General features: G+C 41.8%; 1 protein-coding gene across 2 annotated transcripts in view; it reads left to right on the top strand.

The window, feature by feature from the left end:
* The window catches only part of HPCA (hippocalcin), a 37,766-nt gene that overhangs the window by 16,198 nt on the left and 1,212 nt on the right, over nucleotides 1-20,356 (top strand). For both annotated transcript variants that reach the window (XM_040337019.1, XM_040337018.1), the window contains exon 2: nucleotides 10,533-10,913. In XM_040337019.1, the coding sequence (XP_040192953.1) occupies nucleotides 10,536-10,913 (378 nt within the window). In that variant the 5' untranslated portion in view covers nucleotides 10,533-10,535. The remainder of the gene's footprint in view (nucleotides 1-10,532; nucleotides 10,914-20,356) is intronic.

Below are 20,356 nucleotides of genomic sequence, written 5' to 3'. Positions count from 1 at the left end.
AACCTGCTCTCTATTTTCCCGGTGGTTTTAAACCCGACAGTTTTCCTATGGGGAATACTGCAGTGGAGCATACACACATCCGGTTTTCCCGGCCAAAAGCTCTCCCCGCAGTTTTTCAGATGGGAAAACCTCTTGTGTGTACATGGGGAAACTTACCGAGCAGGTTCTCGGTTTTCTCGTCGGGATTCCCGGCGGACTTTATACCGCCGGGAATCCCGGTCGTGTGTACAGGGCTTAAGACCTCATGCACATCGGACGTTATTATAGCGTTATTAACTGGTTGCCGACCAGCCGCCGTCGCTTTACGGCGGCAGGTCGGCTCCCCTGCGCGAGAGCACGTAGTATAACGTCGACTCCCGTGCGTGTGCCCGGCGGGCGCGATCACCGCCGGGCACACGCGATCGCTCGTTACAGAGCGAGGACTGGGAGCTGTATGTGTCAACACACAGCTCCCGGTCCTGTCAGGGAGAGAAATGCTGATCTTCTGTTCATACAATGTATGAACAGAAGATCAGTAATTTCCCCTAGTGAGGCCACCCCCCCCTACAGTTAGAACACACCCAGGGAACATACTTAACCCCTTCCCTGCCCCCTAGTGTTAACCCCTTCACTGCCAGTGGCATTTTTATAGTAATCCAATGCATTTTTATAGCACTGATTGCTATAAAAATGCCAATGGTCCCAAAAATGTGTCAAAAGTGTCCGAAGTGTCCGCCATAATGTCGCAGTACCGAAAAAAAATCACTGATCGCCGCCATTACTAAAAAAATATTAATAAAAATGCCATAAAAATACCCCCTATTTTGTAAACGCTATAACTTTTGAGCAAACCAATCAAACGCTTTTTGCAATTTTTTTTTTATTTTTTTTTTTACGAAAAATATGTAGAAGAATACGTATCGCCCTAAACTTATATATTTTTGGGGGATATTTATTATAGCAAAAAGTAAAAAATATTCATTCTTTTCAAAATTGTCGCTCTATTTTTGTTTATAGCGCAATAACTAAAAACCGCAGAGGTGATCAAATACCACCAAAAGAAAGCTCTATTTGTGGGGAAAAAAGGACGCCAATTTTGTTTGGGAGCCACATCGCACGACCGCGCAATTGTCAGTTAAAGCAACACAGTGCCAAATCGCAAAAAGTGCTCTGGTCTTTGACCAGCAATATGGTCCGGGGGTTAAGTGGTTAAAGACGTCAGATCTGCAGTGAGTTTTTCAATGTTTTTGCAATAACGTTTTGGAGCGTTATTTCGCTTTTTTTTTTTTTTGGTATTCAATGGGATCAAAAACATCAAACTCTGGTGAGCCACGTTTTTGAGCGTTTTGCTGCGTTTTTTGACGTTACAGCGTCTTTACAGTTGAAAAACTCCTCTCAGAACCTACTAGTCTTACAGCCAAAAAACGCCCGAGCTAAAAACATTTGATGACAGCCTATGTGTGCATGGACACATAGGATAACATGCTGGAGAGCTTATTGACTGTAGAAAAAAATGTCTGAAGCCAAAAACGGCAGCTGTAAAAACATCCAGTGTGCATGAGGCCTAAACATTGAGCTAAAATCTGCCTTTAATTCTCCTAATGTGTATGGACACAAAGGATAACTTTGAGCTGCTTCTACAGGCAGAACACAAAACTCCTGTAGAAGCAACGATTCTTAAGCCAGCCTGCATGGAACCTAAAGGGGTTGTAAAGGCATAAGTTTTTTTTATCCTAATGCATTCTATACATTAAGATAAAAAGCCTTGTCTGTGTAGCAGCCCCTCTAACACCTACCTGAGGTCCCTCTCTTTCCAGCGATGTCCACAAGTGTCACAGCCTTCTGAGACTCTCCTTGCTTTTTGGCTGAGACACAACAGCGGCTCCATTGGCTCCCGCTGCTATCAATCCAAGTCAGCTAGTGAATCAGGGGAGAGAGGGGGTGGGGCCTGTTTCAGGGCTCTGTGTCTGAATGGGCACAAGGAGCTGTGACTCAGTTCTGGTGCCCCCATAGCAAGTTGCTTGCTGTGGGGGCACTGAACAGGAGGCTGGGGCCAGGAGCACAAAAGAGGGACCCGAGAAGAGGAGGATCTGGGCTGCTCTGTGCAAATCTACCGCAAAAGAGCAGATAAGTATAACATGTTTGTTATTTTAATTGGGAAAAAATCAAGACTTTACAATCGCTTTAAAGTGTATTTCCACTTTTGCAGACGACTTTAAAGTAGCACTAAACAATATCCTTCTTCTCCAAATGTAATCCATATACATCCACTACTTAATAGCCTTGTAATCTATTGTAAAGTGGGGACGCTAGTGAGTAATATGCCGAAGTGTGTGTACCTAAATTTAAATACAACTGTAAATCCTAGTACACACCGATCAAATGTCCGACCGGTTTGGCCAGTTCAATAGAAACCGAGTGACATTCGGCCGTGTGTGCTGCAGCCAGTTTAACAGAAGCCAGCCATTCAGCCGGCTGCTGTCGAAGTGGCATGACCTAATAAGGTCTGTCGACTGGCTCCCGATCAGCACTCTCAGCCAATGGCTGAGAGCGCTGACTGGAGTGTTCTGGCAGGGGTGGGGACGTCCCCCTGTCAGAACACAATAGCTCAGCAGAAGAGGTTGCTGTACTAACATTGTATTGTTAGTACACCATGTTAGACCTGAGCTGTCAGTGTTTTTTTTTTTCGTTCAGCATGCTGGGTCGAACAAAAATTAAATAAAATGGTAGTGTGTACTAGGCTTTAGTCACGTGAAAACATCAATAGTGAAAATGTCAATAAAAAGTGCAATAAAGTGTCAAAGGGTAGTTCTGTGCAACCATAAATATATGAATCAGTTCATAACAAGTAAACAGTCTCTTCATGTGAACTTATAGACGGTGTTAATTTCATCAACTAAAACAAAAACAATTCAAAAGACTAAAATACGATTAAAACAAAATGAAAATTTGACATCAAGCTTAAATGGGTTGTAAAGGTAATTTTTTTGTGTCACTGCAAGAAAACCCCTACTAAATATTTATGTGTTCCCACCATGTATACAGCATACCCAAAAATAATAAAAAAAAATAATACAGGTGCATCATATAAAATTAGAAAATCATCAAAAAGTTCATTTATTTCTGTAATTCAATTCAAAAAGTGAAACTGATATATATTTTATATAGACCCGTTACACACAGAGTGATAGACAGTATTTCCTGTTGACGTATTTGTTTTTTGTATATTTTCTTGCAAAATAAAGTATACATTTTCAACCAAAAAGCTGTCACTTCTGCCACAGGTCTCCCAGCCTCAGTTTCAGGGTCTTGGCAATCTTCTTATAGCCTAGGCCATCTTTATGTACAGCAATAATTTTTTTTTTCAGATCCTCATCGAAGCAAATTTCCCATAAGAAATAATGGAAACTCAGATGATTCGTTCCACCACCAGTTATTCATAGGTCCTTCTGTTCATAGTCCATATAAAAAGATTACAGCAATGTGAAGGTTGTGTAACCATAAAATGTCCATCCACAAGCCTCCACAAGGGGATTAGAAGCAAAATCCAGTATTCGCTACAGAGTATAAAAGAGAAGAGAGGCGCCTCTAATATAATAATATGTTGATAAATGTTGTACCTTCATTAAATGTAACCATATTGCTACACTTATGCCTTGTACACACGATCGGTTTATCCGATGGACTTTTTTCATCGGACAAGCTGATCATGTGTGGGCCCCATCGGTGTAATAAAATAGAACATGTTTTCAATTTCAAATCCACGCATGCTCAGAATCAAGTCGACACATGCTCAGAAGCATTGAACTTCATTTTTTTCGGCTAGTCGTAGTGTTTTACGTCACCGCGTTTTGGACGGTTGAAATTTAGCCTGATCGTGTGTAGGCACGACTGATGAAAGTCAGCTTCATCGGATTTCCGACGAAAAAATCCATCGGATTTTATTCAATCAGAAATCCGATCGTGTGTACACGGCATTGCTCTTCTCTTTTATACTCATTTGTGATATGACGCTACTCTTATATCAAGACATCCCTTAAAATGTATTTAACATTTTTGCTTGTCTTTCAAAACTTTCTCAAACCAAGTTACTCTCAAACCAAGGTTTTACGTTACCTGCATTTGAGCTTGAATCAACCTCATGCAGTCCCTGTGCAGCAGAGCTGGAGTGTAGCAGAAAGCAGTCAGATAGTTCATGTGCCAACAAGAAGCATAGTGATAGGAGGCAAAAGCAGAGTGACAGAGAGATTAGCTCATCACTGTGCTGCTTCTCCTTTCACTGTCCAGTCTTAGGCCCCGTACACACGTCCGAGGAACTCGACGTGCCAAACACATCGAGTTCCTCGTCAAGTTCAGTGTTGAAGCCGCCGAGGATCTCGGCGGGCCGACTTTTCTCATTGAACAATGAGGAAATAGAGAACATGTTCCTCGTCGGCTTCCTCGCTGAAAAGTGTACACACGACCGAGTTTCTCGGCAGAATCCAGCTCCGATCGAGTTTCTGGCTGAATTCTGCCGAGAAACTCGGTCGTGTGTACGGGGCCTCAGACTTGGGGGCAGGTCCACGACAACCTGAGCTCAGGGGAAAAGGGTTGAATGATTTCAGGACCTCCTGGTTTACATCAAAGACGAGTTCCTCACACTGAAATGTACATGACCCATGAACACAACTTGTACGACACAAGCACAGAAACTTGTGTTAGCCGGGAAAGTTTTTTTAGGCAGTTTGTCTAGTTGATCCATTTATAAGTATAGATATGGCCAGGCTATAGACATTTTGACCCCTTTCACACTGTTTTTCAGGCGCTTTAGAGCTAAAAATAGTGCTTTCATACTGCTGGCAGGACGTCAAAAAAAGTCCTGCGAGCAGCTTCTTGTATACACCATTCCTAATGCGCCCCTGCCCATTGAAATCAAAATGCCTCGGCAGCAGCGCTTTATTCGGCCACTAGTGGGGGTTGAAAGTACCGCCCAAAAAGCACTGCAAAAACTTTCACGCTTTAAGACCCCTTTCACACTGAAGCGTTTTTACAGCGTCTTAGCGTTAAAAATAGCGCTATTAAAACACTCATAAAACGCTCTCCATGCATCTCAATGGACCCTTTCACACGGAGTCCTGCAAGCAGCATCTTTGGAGCAGATTTTGGGCGCTGAAAAAAAAACGCTCCAAAAACGCCCCTCTCCATTGAAATGAATTGAAAGCGCTGTAAAAATGCCTTACCCTTTCACACTGAGGCACTGCAAAAACGCCCTAAAACGTTAGGGTCTTAGTGGTGATTTACCAGCACATTGGGATTGCAGATGAGGCTTCACTCCAATAACGCTCGAAAAATGCCCCAGTGTGAAAGGGGCCTTAATGCACTTTAAAGTAAGCCCTTAGTAACCGCTGTTGCTGCAGTTATTTTGAAGCAGTTCATCCTCAAAGTTCACAGCAGACACACTGGAGTCATTTAAGTAAGCAGCTCGGCTAACCTTATTTCACTCCCCACGGTGACTAGGCAGCCATTCAGTCTTCTCATCTCTAATGTGGAGCAGCATCCATTCTCACCCAGTCTTCCCTCCGGGTCCGCGGACTCCGGGTCTATGACAGGCCGAAACCACAATGACATCACTCCCGCACATGTGCCGGGAAGCAGTCATTCACAGCACACGTATCTGAAGGAACGGCACAGGTGGCTGTTCCTTCAGAGCACATGTGCCAATGATGTAATTGGCAGCATGTAATGTAAATACCTCCTAAACTGCACGTTTAGGAGGTATTTACAGTACCTATAGGTAAGTCTTATTATAGGCTTACCTATAGATACAAATTATGCACAGGAGTTTACTTCCTCTTTTAATATTTGTTAAAATATGTAAATACTTAAAAGTCAGTAGACTGGGCACAGATCTACTTTAAAATGGCAACAAGTGTATCAGGCTGTGTTTAGGGCAGTGCCACAAAGTCTTGTTGGTCTTTATATATGATTGGGGCTTACAGGGAACCTGTCTGGGTAGAAGCATAATGCCGCGTACAAACGATAATTTTTCGTCCTGAAAAAAAACACTTTGTTTTTAAAAACGTCATTTAAAATGATCGTGTGGGCTGCACATCGTTTTTCAGCTTCTGAAAAACGGCAAAAAAAAAAAAATTCGAACATGCTGCATTTTTTAACGTTGTTTTAAAAATGTTTGTTTTTCGGGTTGTAAAAAATTATCGTGTGTGGGCTAAAACGACGTTTTAAACCCGCGCATGCTCAGAAGCAAGTTATGAGACGGGAGCGCTCGTTCTGGTAAAACTACCGTTCATAATGGAGTAAGCACATTCATCACGCTGTAACAGACAAAAAAAGCGCGAATCGTCTTTTACTAACACTGAATCAGCTAAAGCAGCACAAAGGCGAATAGAACTTCCCCTTTAGAGTTCCGTCGTACGTGTTGTACGTCACCGCGCTTTGTTCATCATTTTTTAAAAAACGATGGTGTGTAGGCAACATCGTTTTTAATGATGAAGTTGGAAAAACTTTGTTTTTTGGACATGCTGGAAAACAATGTTTTCTTTCATGACGAAAAATGATCGTGTGTACGCGACATCAGACCTGCCATTGCTAACCTGTCTGAAAATATAAAAGCAGATGGCCCTGCCAATCAGTTGGAGGCACTGTTCAGGTATTCTGACAGCCAGAGCGTGTGGCTATCAAAATCCAATGTCCTAGCAATGGGATTTGTCCATCCATGCCATCAATTAATGTATGGACAGCTTTATCTATTATTTCTATCCTGAAGAAGGACCCGAGAAGAGGAGGATCTGGGCTGCTCTGTGCAAAACCAACTTCACAAAGGAGGTAAGTATAACATGTTTGTTATTTTTATAGAAAACAAATAAGAGAGACTTTTCAATCACTTTAAGCATTTGAAACCATTAAAAAAAATCATTTTATTTCATTTTCATGACATAAATTATTTTTGCATTTACATCAGCACATTTAATATACAAAATCAGCAGTGTATGGTAATATCTATAAGGTGCACATATCTTTTTTTTTCCATAATTTTTCTGTTCAGTTTCTGTCCAGTTTTCTGGATAATTTGTACAAATGATATCATACAGAATGTGTCAAATAACGCTTCTATAGGAAGAATGGTAAATACAGTATGTGCAGTTCATCTGATAATATTCATTTGTACTCTTCGCGTAATAGTAATTGTTAAGCATGGATGAACAGTTGGACCATTTTACACTTTAACATTTTAACAATTCTAGATTCCTTGTCAAAAACCCATTCTAACCGAGTAATTTAGAGTACGATAAAGTATAATAAAATAAGATATAAAACAATGCAAATGTTGCAACCTTATTGCTCGCTGTACATGTGTAATGTATTACATGCATATCTGTAAAAAAAAAAAAAAACTCTAAATAAAACTGTTATTGAGAAAAAAAGAAATCGGAATAAAACCAAAATATAAAAATAAAGGCTAAAAAACAAAAAATATAAAAATAGTGGGGATCAGAAAAAAAAAAAAAGGGAAGGAAAAGTAATGACTGAAACTGTTATACTTATACGAAAAGAAAATCAATTTAAAAACATTTACAGCAATATTGAATGAAACACAAGTTGGCTCATACAGAATGGTGCATCTGCATCTCTATAGTGAAAAGGTTCAGAAACAAATTACATCTGAAGATGTTTTATCTAGGGTCAATGTAAAATGGTTTTCGATAGGCCAACTTATTTATTTTAACCACTTCCTGCCGGCCATACGACTATATACGGCCGCAGTGTGGATGGCAATTGCCGGAAGGCAATGGACGGCGGCGCGTGCCCGCCGCATCACTGAGATGCCGATGCGCGTGCCTGGCGGCCGCGATGTCCGCCAGGCAACCGCGATCGGCGGTTACACAGACAAGGACGAGGGTAAACAAACAGATCCACATCCTGTCAGGGAGAGAGGAGACCGATTCTGTGTCCCTTGTACATAGGGACACCGATCGGTCACCTCCCCCAGTCAGTCCCCTTCCCCTACAGTTAGAAACACTATGCAGGGTACACATTTACCCCCTTCCTCACCCCCTAGTGTTAACCCCCTCCCTGCCAATCACATTTATACAGTAATTTTAGTGCATATTTATAGCACTGATCGCAGTATAAATGTGAATGGTGCCAAAAATGTGTCAAAAGTGTCCGATGTGTCCGCCATAATGTCGCAGTCCCAATAAAAATCGCAGATCGCTGCCATTACTAGTAAAAAAAAATAATTAAAAATAATAATAATTCTGTCCCTTATTTTGTAGGCGCTATAACTTTTGCGCAAACCAGTGGTTTATTGCTCTTTTTTTGTTTATAGCGCAAAAAATAAAAAACGCAGAGCTGATCAAATACCACCAAAAGAAAGCTCTACTTGTGGGGCAAAAAGGACGTCAATTTTGTTTGGGAGCCACGTCGCACGACTGCACGATTGTCAGTTAAAGCGACGCAGTGCCGGAAGCTGAAATTTCACCTGGGCAGGAGGGGGGTATATGTGCCCAGTAAGCAAGTGGTTAAAAAGGTGTTCATATAGCACAGACAATATAGACAGGCCATTTACACATTCACATTAATCCCTGCCCTCAAGGAGCTCACAGTCTAAAGTCTCTAGCTCATATACAGTACATATTTACAGATACAAGGGCTACTTTAGACAGGAGCCAGTTAACCTACCAGTATGGCTTTGGAGTGTGGGAGGAAACTGGAGTACCCAGAGGAAACCTATACAAGCACAGGAAGAACATGCAAACTCTATGGAGATGGTGTCCTAGCTGGAATTTGAACCCGTGCCCTAGCTTCATTTTATCTGACAGTAGGTACCAATATAATCCCAAACGTGAATTAAACCCTATTGTGTAGAAGCCTGGGCAAAAACACAAATTGTTTCTTTCCTGGCTTTTATGTATGTGTTGTGAAAGGAAAAGGCGGAAGAGGCAAACTCAGGATACTGCATATAATCTGCTGCCTGCCAGAGTAGCTCAGTGCAGTTACACCCTGTAGGCTGTCCTCTATTATCTCCCATTCCTTTTGAGTGCAATTCATTTGAGCAGCCTTTCCCTTCTGTCCACAGCTGTCTGTCATTGAAACCTTGGACTGAGCTGTCTATTAAGGGATGAACGATTGTTCTGAGTCATCCAGCCCTTTGTGTAAATTTCATCTTGATCTATTCACAGCAGGCTTTTCTCAACATGTACCAGGGAGGGGAACAATGCGCGGGACTGAGAGCGCCACCTGCTGGGTGGATAGAGGACTTTAGAATGTTTATATGAAATATTTTCTATTTACACATCAAAAAAAAAAAGACAAGTGCTATTTTTTTTTTTAAATCTCTGACCACAACAAATAAAAAAAGAAAATATGTACAAATATTCAAAACCACTATACATCCTCTTTAATACAGCATACAGTGCATCTGGAAAGTATTTACAGCGCTTCATTTTTTCCACATTTTGTTACGTTACAGCCTTATTCCAAAATGGATTAAGTTTATTTATTTTTCTCAAAGTTCTACAAACAATATCCCATACTGACAATGTGAAAGAAGTTTGTTTTGAAATCTTTGCAAATTTATTAAAATTAAAAAAAAAAAAAAAAAAAATCACATGTACATAAGTATTCACAGCCTTTGCCGTGACACTCAAAATTAAGCTCCATTGTATCCTGTTTTCACTGATCATACCTGACCTGTCTTTTTTTTTTTTTTTTTTGTTAGATCAAAGTAGGCAGATGAGGCCCCCCACATCCAGCCTCCCCCCCCCCCTTTGACTTAACACCGTTACACAGACCATGGAGTATTAAAAAAAAAAAAGAAATGATTGGTTAAAACAACTAGTGTGAATAGTGGCGCAAACCCCCTTATGTGAATGTGAATCACCATAATACTGTATGCAACTTATGCTGCTAAAACCGTATATCTCAAAGAAAATAGGTGTACAGCAAATATAATATATATATATATATATATATATATATATATATATATATATATATATATATATATATATATATATATATATATATATATATACATATATACATACACACATATATACATACATATGATTTTTTATTTATTTTTTGTGTATAGAGTATATTTGTTTATGTGGTATATATCACATTTGCAGTACACTTAGTTATCTCCTTTTGAATTATATACCAGTTATTAAGGTTTCAGCAGCATAAGTTGGATTCAGCATTCTGGTGATTCACATTCACATAAGGGGGTTTCCACTACTATTCACGTGTTAGTTTTTTAAGGCAGTGCAGGTTGAGCACCCATGACCTACAGTAACAGAATATTAAACCCTATAAGAAATAAAAGGCATGCATTTTGCCTGCTCACTCATGTTTTCTTTAAAAGTGATACGTAACGTAGATTACCTATTCTCCAAGGGTATGCAAACTTTTGAGCACTGTAGACTAGTATTTCGGGAAACTGCAGGTAAACAATTCACTGATCATTTATATAGGAACCCTAGTTCACATTTAATCGGTTGTTATACCTTTCTGAGATTTCTATAACCATTTCTCCTTTTGGCCCTGTGCAGGAGATGGGTAAGCAAAACAGCAAGCTGCGCCCAGAGATGCTACAAGACCTGCGTGAAAATACAGAGTTCTCAGATCATGAGTTACAGGAGTGGTACAAAGGTTTTCTAAAAGACTGTCCATCTGGCATTCTCAATGTCGAAGAGTTTAAAAAGATCTACGCCAATTTTTTCCCATATGGAGATGCCTCTAAGTTTGCTGAGCATGTTTTCCGTACATTTGACACCAACGGTGATGGGACCATAGATTTCCGGGAGTTTATCATTGCTCTGAGCGTCACCTCCAGGGGGAAGTTAGAGCAGAAACTAAAGTGGGCGTTCAGTATGTACGACCTGGATGGGAACGGATACATCAGTCGGGATGAAATGCTGGAGATTGTACAGGTAAACGGGAATTTAGAAACATTTATACAAATAGTAGAACTGTGCGGAACTTGATTGGTTTAGCCCCGGTTCACACTTATGCGCTGAAAATTCGGTGTGAATTTAAAGCGGTACACGGTGCGAATTCTCATTGTGATTTTTGCTTGCCATGTGCGATTTCAATGCGAATTAGTGAAGGGAGTGGTCACATCTGCGAAACAAAAAAAAATCTGGACTACGAATTTAATCCGGTCTCTATGGAGCTGAAATTCGCACCGCATTAAACTCGCACAGGATTCTTTTTTTTTTGCACCGCATATGTGAACAGCCTTTATTGGGAATAATGCTTTTTTACATTATATGCGTTTCGGATCGCATTTGATCTGCATAGAATTTGCATAAGTGGAAACAGGGGCTATAAATACAACAATCAAATACATTGCTCTTGCATCCTGCGACTTTTTCCTGACTGTATCTCTAGGCAAATTCTTTTTTTATTATTTGATAGATTAGGGAAGAGTTAGACTGTGGGGCAGATCCACAAAGAAAGTACGCCGGCGTATCTAGTGATACGCCGGCGTACTTTCAAAAATCCCCGCGTCGTATCTTTGTTTTGAATCCTCAAAACAAGATACGACGGCATCTGGGTTAGATCCGACAGGCGTACGTCTTCGTACGCCTTCGGATCTTAGATGCAATTCTTCGGCGTCCGCTGGGTGGAGTTCCCGTCGTAATCCGCGTTGAGTATGCAAATTAGCTATTTCTGGCGATCCACGAACATACGAGCGGCCGTCGCATTCTTTTACGTCGTTTCCGTTCGGCTTTTTTCGCCGTATAGTTAAAGCTGCTATCTGGTGGCGTACGCAATGTTAAGTATGGCCATCGTTCCCGCGTCGAATTTGAAATTTTTTATTTCGTTTGCGTTTTTTTTTTTTTTTTGGGGGGTGTACATACGGTATTATCGCTATCTTTCACCTGGCATCCGGGTACTAGCTCCCGCGGGAGTAGGTGTTCCTATGCAGTGGCGCAATGTCCTCTGGGACTTCCCCCCAGCGGATAAGGCGCGTCACGAGTTTCCGTAACTAGCCGAACTGTAAGTTGGCTCTATATGGCGCCGTATAGAGCTGACTCGCAGTTTGGCTAGTTTCGGAAACTCGTGACGTGCCTTATCCGCCAGGGGGGGGGGGAGTCCCAGAAGACATTGCGCCACTGCATAGGAACGCCTACTCCTGCGGGAGCTAGTACCCGGAAGCCAGGTAAAAAATAGCGATAATACCGTATGTACACCCCCCCCCCCCCCAAAAAAAAACAGCATACTCTACATGTTTGAGGTATACAGAATGTAATGTTATATACTTGTTTTTTGGGTGAACCTCCGCTTTAAGAGGGAAATTCCCCTCACTCAATGTTGTGTCTCCAAAACAGGATATGAAGGGTAATTTTCACAATGGTACACCAAAGAAAAAAAAATCTGTCAGGGGTTTTAACCCTTCCCTACCCTATCCAAAAAAAAAAAGTTTTGGCAACACATAAACGTTTCTGAATAGTATCATTAATGTTAAAGCGGGGGTTCACCCCAAATTTTTTTTTAACATTGTCATTCTAACAACTCGGCTGAATGTAATCGGCTGTTTTTTTTTATCTCCTTGCCGTACATACCGTTTTTATATATATATATATATATATATGTTCACCGTGGCTTCCGGGTATAATCTGCGGGACTGGGCGTTCCTAATTGACATGCTTCCGACCGGCGCATACAGCGCGTCACGAGTTGCCGAAAGAAGCCGAACGTCGGTGCGCAGGCGCCGTATAGAGCCGATTCGCAGTCCGGCTTCTTTCGGCAACTCGTGACGCGCTGTATGTGCCGGTCGGAAGCATGTCAAACAATTAGGAATGCCCAGTCCCGCAGATTATACCCGGAAGCCGCGTGAACATATATAAAACGGTATGTACGGCAAGGAGATTAAAAAAAACACAGCCGATTGTCATTCTAACAATTCGGCTGAATGTAATGTTAACATTTTTTTTTTTTGGGGTGAACCCCCCGCTTTAACAGCTAATAAAAGTACAACAGGCAGAAATGCTGATGAGTTAAAAATGTATATATAGAGCAGAAATCTTGCAGGTATATGAAATGGAATCTACAAGTTTAAAGTGCAACTAAAAGGCAAGAAATACTCATGTATGCTCCAACAATCATTTGGCGCACTGGCACTGTGCTGGAAATGTAAACAGATCTGTACAAATGCGCAGCTTGTGTACATTCTGTGGAGATAACAGACAGGCAGGTAAGTTTATTTTACTGCAGCGAAGACCTTGCATGTCTGTTCTGCAAAAAAGTGCCTGCCTGTTTGCAACTTTTTATTTTTTGCAGTTCCGCTTTGAAGCAGAATTCCAGGCAAGTGAAATACACAGCTGAAAACACACATAAACAGGCCCATTTTTCACTTGTGCGTTATGAAAGGCTCGCAATATTTTGCCATGATTTTGATGCAACTTTAAGTAATGCCTGTGTAATCTAGAGGTCTATGAACCTCAAATTGCATCAAAGTCGGACCAAAGTAGTGCAGGGACTACTTTAAAGTCACCCAGAAATCATGGGCTATGATTTGTCATACGACTTTGAAGTCACAGGACAAGTTGCACAAGTGTGAAAGGGGCCTTATATGTGCCAATGTAATTAATAAGCCCCTGCCACACAAGTGACAACACTATGTCCTAATTCAGCTTTGCAGGTTGTTGGCTCCTCATCTGCAGCCTGCCCTTTGGGCATCGAATCCTTATTATCATCTGTGTCCAGTAAGCAGGGAAATCAAACAGGAAGCTGTAACGCCCGAGCAGAAGGGTTATCTTTAGGACTAAGGTCGGCCATACACGTTAAACAGTAACTGCGGCTCCCTGAATACTAAAGCAATGACTGCATCATATTAGAAGCAGTTACTAGTTGGCTGATAATTTTCTCCCAGCTTCATTGACTTTTCATTCAAAATTTGTCGAGTGGGGTGGTGCCTACAGCTTGAACATTGGCTGATTGTGCAGGAATCTGCTCAAAATTTAAGTTGTGTATGTCCAGCTTAAAGGATAAGTTTACCTTCTTTTTTTTTTTTTTTTTCTAAATCCCTGCTCCGATATGTATCAATATACCATTAGGATTGGTTCACATATATGTGAATTGGATGCGTTTTGCACCGCAACCGATTCGCATGACATGTGAAATAACATTGATTTTCATTGAAGCTGTTCACATATATGAGGTGCATCTGCAGTGCGAATTTAAAAAGAGTCCCGTGCGATTTCTGAACACTGCTGTGTGATTCAGGTGCAAATTAAAGGCTCATTAATGGAGAAGTTCAGCTCGTTTTGGCTGTACTTCTGTGTGTCACAGGAGTGCAGTTTGTTCTGCACTCCTGTGACCCGTTTTCAGCAGACCTATTTCTGCTGATGTTAATGAGCCACTCCAGGCTCGGGCAAGATTGCAACAATGAAGTCGGGATCCACCCATATGCCTGGACCAGCACCCGGCTCAGCCTCTCAGCTGGCCGCAGAGAGGCTAAGCCGGCCACTCCTGTCCCCTCCACGGCCCAGCACTCCAGTGAGGAGGGGGCAAATCAGACAGCAGTGACCGACAGTCATCAGGTCTCTGCTCAGGGAGCCCTGAGAACCAAGCAATCAGCGGTGTTATATTGCTCGGTTCTCAGTGTTAGAGGCGCCGGTTGACAGATGCTGCATCCACCTAGGCAAGTATGATTGTTAAAAAAAATTAAAAAAAAACTTCTCTTTTAAGTTTTCTGGGAACACTCCTGAATCACACGTGTTCAGGATTCAGTTCAGGATTTCAGCATGGATTGCTCTCCTACTACATGAGTTGACACCCTTTATCTACTATGCATTGGCCAGCACTAAAATCGCAGTATTGACAAAATCCGTTCCTAAGCCTTGCAAATTTGCATCAGAACCACATCAAAAATACACCTGAACAAATGCTTTTTTATTCGCCGTGAAAACGGCCATAAAATTTGCAGCGGACATGTATGAACCCAGCATTAATGTACTTCTTTTGCGGAAATAAAGAAAAGCTTTCTATTTATCTTACACATCTTATACCTCAGTGTCCAGCTGTATAAAAAAAACTTCTCCATGACTTCCTGGACAGACCTTGGGATGTGACACAGAAAGGAGTTTACCAGTTGACCTAATTAGCACACACCCTGCATTTTCCACTTCTGATCAGGTGCATGTTTTTCCTATACAATCAGTGAATATCGTTCTCATTAAATGCACATGCAGTAATCGTTCATTTGGCAGAGTGTGCAGAAGCTGAGCAATCAGATAACTGCCTATGTGGATAGAGCTGTAATATTGAAAGCAGGAGAAGTATGTCCTGGGTTCTGTAAAGCTCACCATACAATATACAATCTGATTGTACAATCTTTTTTTAGATCTACCATCAACTATGTAGTGCAAGGGCCTGCCTGATTGTACACAAAGTGATTGCATAGATGGTGTGTCCTTCTATTATATAGTTTGGGTAAATGTAATGGAGATCGTACAAAAGTTGTATGGTCACATTTATACACCTAAAATTAACTAGTTGCGCTTATGGTGCCATTAATTGTTAATGGCACATTCAACACAAAAGCAAGCAAAAATTGCCATGTGAAAAAAATGAGCAAAAAAAAAACGTGCAACCCACAACACAACAAAATGCCCCATGAGCTACTTTGCCACATGTAGGGCAGACCACTAAAATCAATTGGCTGCCCTATGCGTGTCATGGGAAAAATGTGCCAAAAAAATTGCAAATTGAGTGACTTCATTCACTCCCTCCTATGTACTTGTATAAAGATGGCCATACAATTCACAAGCTAATTGTACAATTTCCTTTAGATTTACTAGAACTATGCAATAAGGGAACCTACTCTCTCTCTCTTCATTCACTCTGTATAAAATCAGGTCCTTGCCCTACATAGTTGATCTAACACATGGGTCTCCAAACTTTCTAAAGAAAGGGCCAGTATACTGTCCTTCAAACTTTAGGGGGCCAAACTGTGCCCAGTGGGAGTAAATGATGCCTGATCTTTGGTATTAGGGGAAATGGTTGGTGTCAGTGGAGTTATGCCCCATTGTTGGTGTAAGTGGAAGGAATCATGCCCCATTGTTGGTGTAAGTGGAAGGAATTATGCCCCATTGTTGGTGTAAGTGGAAGGAATTATGCCCCATTGTTGGTGTAAGTGGAAGGAATTATGCCCCATTGTTGGTGTCTGTGGCAAGACTTGTACCTCCAAAGCCAGATAAAAGCAAGCAAAGGGCCGCAGTTTGGTGACCACTGATCTAAAGGAAATTGTACAATGCAGCCCCAGAGAGTATAGCATGTGGCCCAGGCCATCGGGGATGCTGACAAGCCAGGCAAATGCACGCGGGAGGGATGCCAGGGATGCTGTGCAAACCTAGTTAATGGGTGCAGGGCATGTGCCAATGAGGTCAGCTGCTAACAGCTGCTATCTGCTTACTGTGTCTTATTGGCTCTCACATCCCAAATCTACATACCAGAAAGTCTCTGAAACTTCCTATGGCACACAGCAAGGGCTAAGGTAAGGCCATGTACTGAAAATCAAAGAAAGCTTGTATCTTTCTGCAACTAAGGTACATTATTGGTTTATTGGTACTTTGAGGAGCTGGATTAAAAAAAGGTGAATTTTAAGACTTACCTTTTTGAAGTAGCTGAATTTGTCTGCCTGTACAGCGTACACCCATGTGAGGCCCCATGTTTGCCCACATAGGGTTGCTCAGGTGTTCAATGCATCCTTGTGAAGGAAATCCCATTCCTGTCAATTGGGATGCAAAGGCTGAACAGCACAGCTGCTGCAATCGGATTTACAGCTGTGCCGGTACACGGCCCCGAACGCAGTCATTGTGCGTTCACAACCATGCACCTGTATCCGTGCAGCCGCTGCATCCCACTGTAGTACACCCGTGTGAACTAAGCCTTAAAGTGTTACTAAGCCCAGGACCCGGCATTCACTATATCTGGTCTCCCACATTACACAGAACATGAAAATGTAATTATTTTAGTAAATATAAACTGATAGTTTTTTCTCATCAGCAGTTTATAGCAGTCTTGTGCCTTCTTTCAGTGTCTGGTTAAAGCTTGTAGGATGAGTTTTCATTCTCCCCTGATTGCTCTATGAGGCTGCATGACCCCTGACCCTCTGTCTGGACAGGGCTGATTGGCCCTGTGCTGATCACATGCACTCCCAAAGAACAAAACAAAAAAAACTCCATAGCAATGCACACCAAACTGAGCATGCCCACAAGGCTCAGTAGATGGTTTGGGGACTGTGGAAGAAGAATAGGATCAGAGAAGACAAGATCAACCAGCGTTTTTTTTACAGTGTAGAGGGTTAACCCCTTAGGTTCCACAGTGAGCATGCTTTACTGCATATACACGCAGATTTTACTGTTGTGGGTTTAAGAACACTTTAAGACATCAACATATCAGAGATATTTATATTTTTAGAGATATTGGGCATGCTTTTTCTTGCAGTTGCTAAACTCCTCCTTACTTGTGATCAGAACTTAGGTTTTCTTTTCAGTGTTTTATTTCCGGTACCTTCTTCGCCCACATCTTAAAAAAAAAAGTAGCTAAGTGATGATTTTTTTTTTATAGCATATGTTCGCATTCTGACAAGAATGTCATTGCAGCAGAAGCTGTTCCAGGCCTTTTTAAATAATTACCTTGCTATAGCTGATCTCCATGTATTCCAGATAAGTTAGGAAGAATACAGACCTCTATCTCTATAAATATACCATGAAAATGGTGCAACTGCTTAAGTAATATGTTCTTTTTAGTTAGGCAGAACAATTTCATTTTGTGAAACATCGAGACAGAAGCGTCCGTGTCATTTTTCCACCCCCTTTCCCATTCACAGAATGTTCTGTATTCTGTGAACTATTCACTTATTACATGGTGTTCTGTGAATGGCAAAGAGGAGATGGGGTGGATAAATGACACGAACGCTTCTGTGTATGAGAGCTGCAGCTCTCACATCTGCAGTGGACCAGAAATATATTGGCAGCAGTAATATTCTGTATATAGAAAAGTAGCAGAGCAGTGATCTGGCAGGGCATATACTTCAGCAGGGGTAACATTTGTAGAACTAAAAAACCTGTGCCTGAAGTTCTGCTTTAATTATTAAATCAATATGGTGTGTAATGTTAGTGAGGTTCTTTTTTTTTTTTTGGGAGGGTGCGAATGATCAGCACAGGGCCAATACGCACTGTCCAGACAGAGGGTCAGGGGTCATGCAGCCTCATAGGACAGTGAGAGGAGAATAAAAACTCCTCCTACAAGCTTTAACCAGACACTAATAGAAGTCACAAGACTGCTATATACTTCTGATGAGAAAAGGTATTTAGCAGTTTATATTTACTATTGCATTTCCATATTCTGTGCACTGTGGGAGACCAGATGAATGCAGGCTCCTGGGTTTAGTAACACTTTCAGTGTAAGTACCTTAAGTTGATTTAGTATCAGCCTCTTGCAATCCCTTATACAACAAAGATACTGGAAGAGGGTGGGACATGATCACATGGCCTTCAGAAAAAAACGAAAGACCCATCTATTCTGAGGGTCAAACTGAAGGAAAATGGATGCCAAGCGCCTTGAGGCAATTCAGTTTGCATTTGTAGCGCTATATAAGTAATTCACTCACTCACTCACATGATTGGGAGCCAATCAGATGTACTACATGCACATGTGCTGACAAGGAGTATGCTGGTAGGGGGAGAGATCAGAGAGATGACTTAATTAATCTCCTACTGCTGTTTCACCATCCAATCAACAGGCTGGGGTAGAGAAAAGACACCATTGTATCCCCTATATGGTCTATAACTATAACAGACAAAGGGATGCCATCCGCCTGGTTGTGCTGTGTGGCAGAGCTGTGTAAATATGAAACTATATGAATTGAAATACGAATCCACGTAAACCGGTTTAAAGGAAAGGGATGGTCGGCACTCATTTCTTTTTCAACTTCTTAAATGAATGTACAAAGCTGTAAAACCGCCTACGCGTTGCGGACATTAGTTTTACAGCTTTGTACATGCATTTAATAAAGAAATCCTATTTTGGATGCATCCTGAGTGGCGACCATCTCTTTCCTTTATTCTGGTATGTTGGAGGTGTCAGCAGCCTCAAGGACTAAGCACCAGGTGGAGCTTTTATGTGGGAAGGTTGCAGCGCCTATACACCTGTTATCCTTGCATGCAAACCAGTACCTATATATGTACAGTATTTCATTTGTCTATTTCGCTGTATGCATGGAGTTGAGCTTTAAAGTGGTTGTTAAGCCACTCTAACTTGTATACACCATCAGCACTGCCTCCTATTGTAGTAACCCCCTCTGTGTGTGATTTATAAAAATAAATGCTGCAAATACCTAATTTCATTGCCGAGATTGTGATCACATGACCAGACCGCTTTCTCCTTTCCTGCTCTGAGAGATGCAGCGGGCGGGGCTGAGATTCCTCTGCTAAAGTCAGCCTGGAGGGAAGAAGGAGAGAGCTGGCTGATCATGTGATCGCAATCTCTGCTCTTAAATGAGGTATTTACAGCATTTATATTTATAAATCTTTCACAAAGAGGAACACTGCAGAAGGAGGCAGTGCTGATGGTGTTTACAGGTTAGTGTTATGAGAGTAGCAGGAGGGGGAAGGGGCGGCTCACATACAGACAGAGAGGGGAGGAGGACACAGGACAGAGAGCAGGCTGCTGATGAAAAAGGCACGTAAACTGACCACGGTGTCAGGCTCAGCAGCCATGATACACCGTGGTCAGTTTACAGAGGGGAGTGTAGAAACTGGCAGGATCAGCCAGGTTTTTTAGGTGTTACAGGGGGCAAAATGACACAGGACAAGCACTGTGTCAGATAACATGCTTTAAAGGAGCAGGATCCATTTTTTTGGGGGTAAACAAACGCTTTAAGGCTCGGTTCACACTGGTGCAATGCGGGAACTGCAGTGATTCCTGTGCGGGTTCCCACATCGTATCTAACTTGCAGACAGTTCACACTGACATCTGGGAACCGCTGCGGGTGCCAATATAAAGTTGATGACACTCCCAATTTGTTTCGCAGATCGCAGTGTGGAATCAAATCGCATGGGTCTGAACACCTATGCGATCCGAATCCAGTGCGGACCAAAAATGGGTCCTGCACCATTTTGGTGCTAATGCGATGCGATTACAGCCATACAAACTGTATGGCTGAATTTGCATCGCACAGACATCAGATGTGATGTGCAATGCGATGCCAATCGCATGTGATGCCTGGCATCGCATATATGTGAACCCAGCCTAAATCAAACATCTAACCATGATGGGTAACAAAGTATTTCAGTTAATGTGTACATATCCTTTGCTGCATGCAGAGATGTATTCTTTCTGATGTCTGATTTTTGAGTTC

Source organism: Rana temporaria, chromosome 2 (genome assembly GCF_905171775.1).
Source record: "Rana temporaria chromosome 2, aRanTem1.1, whole genome shotgun sequence".
In the NCBI taxonomy this organism is placed as follows: Eukaryota; Metazoa; Chordata; class Amphibia; order Anura; family Ranidae; genus Rana; species Rana temporaria.
Note: the sequence above shows the minus strand (reverse complement) of the source record. Positions and strands in the feature narration are given on the sequence as shown.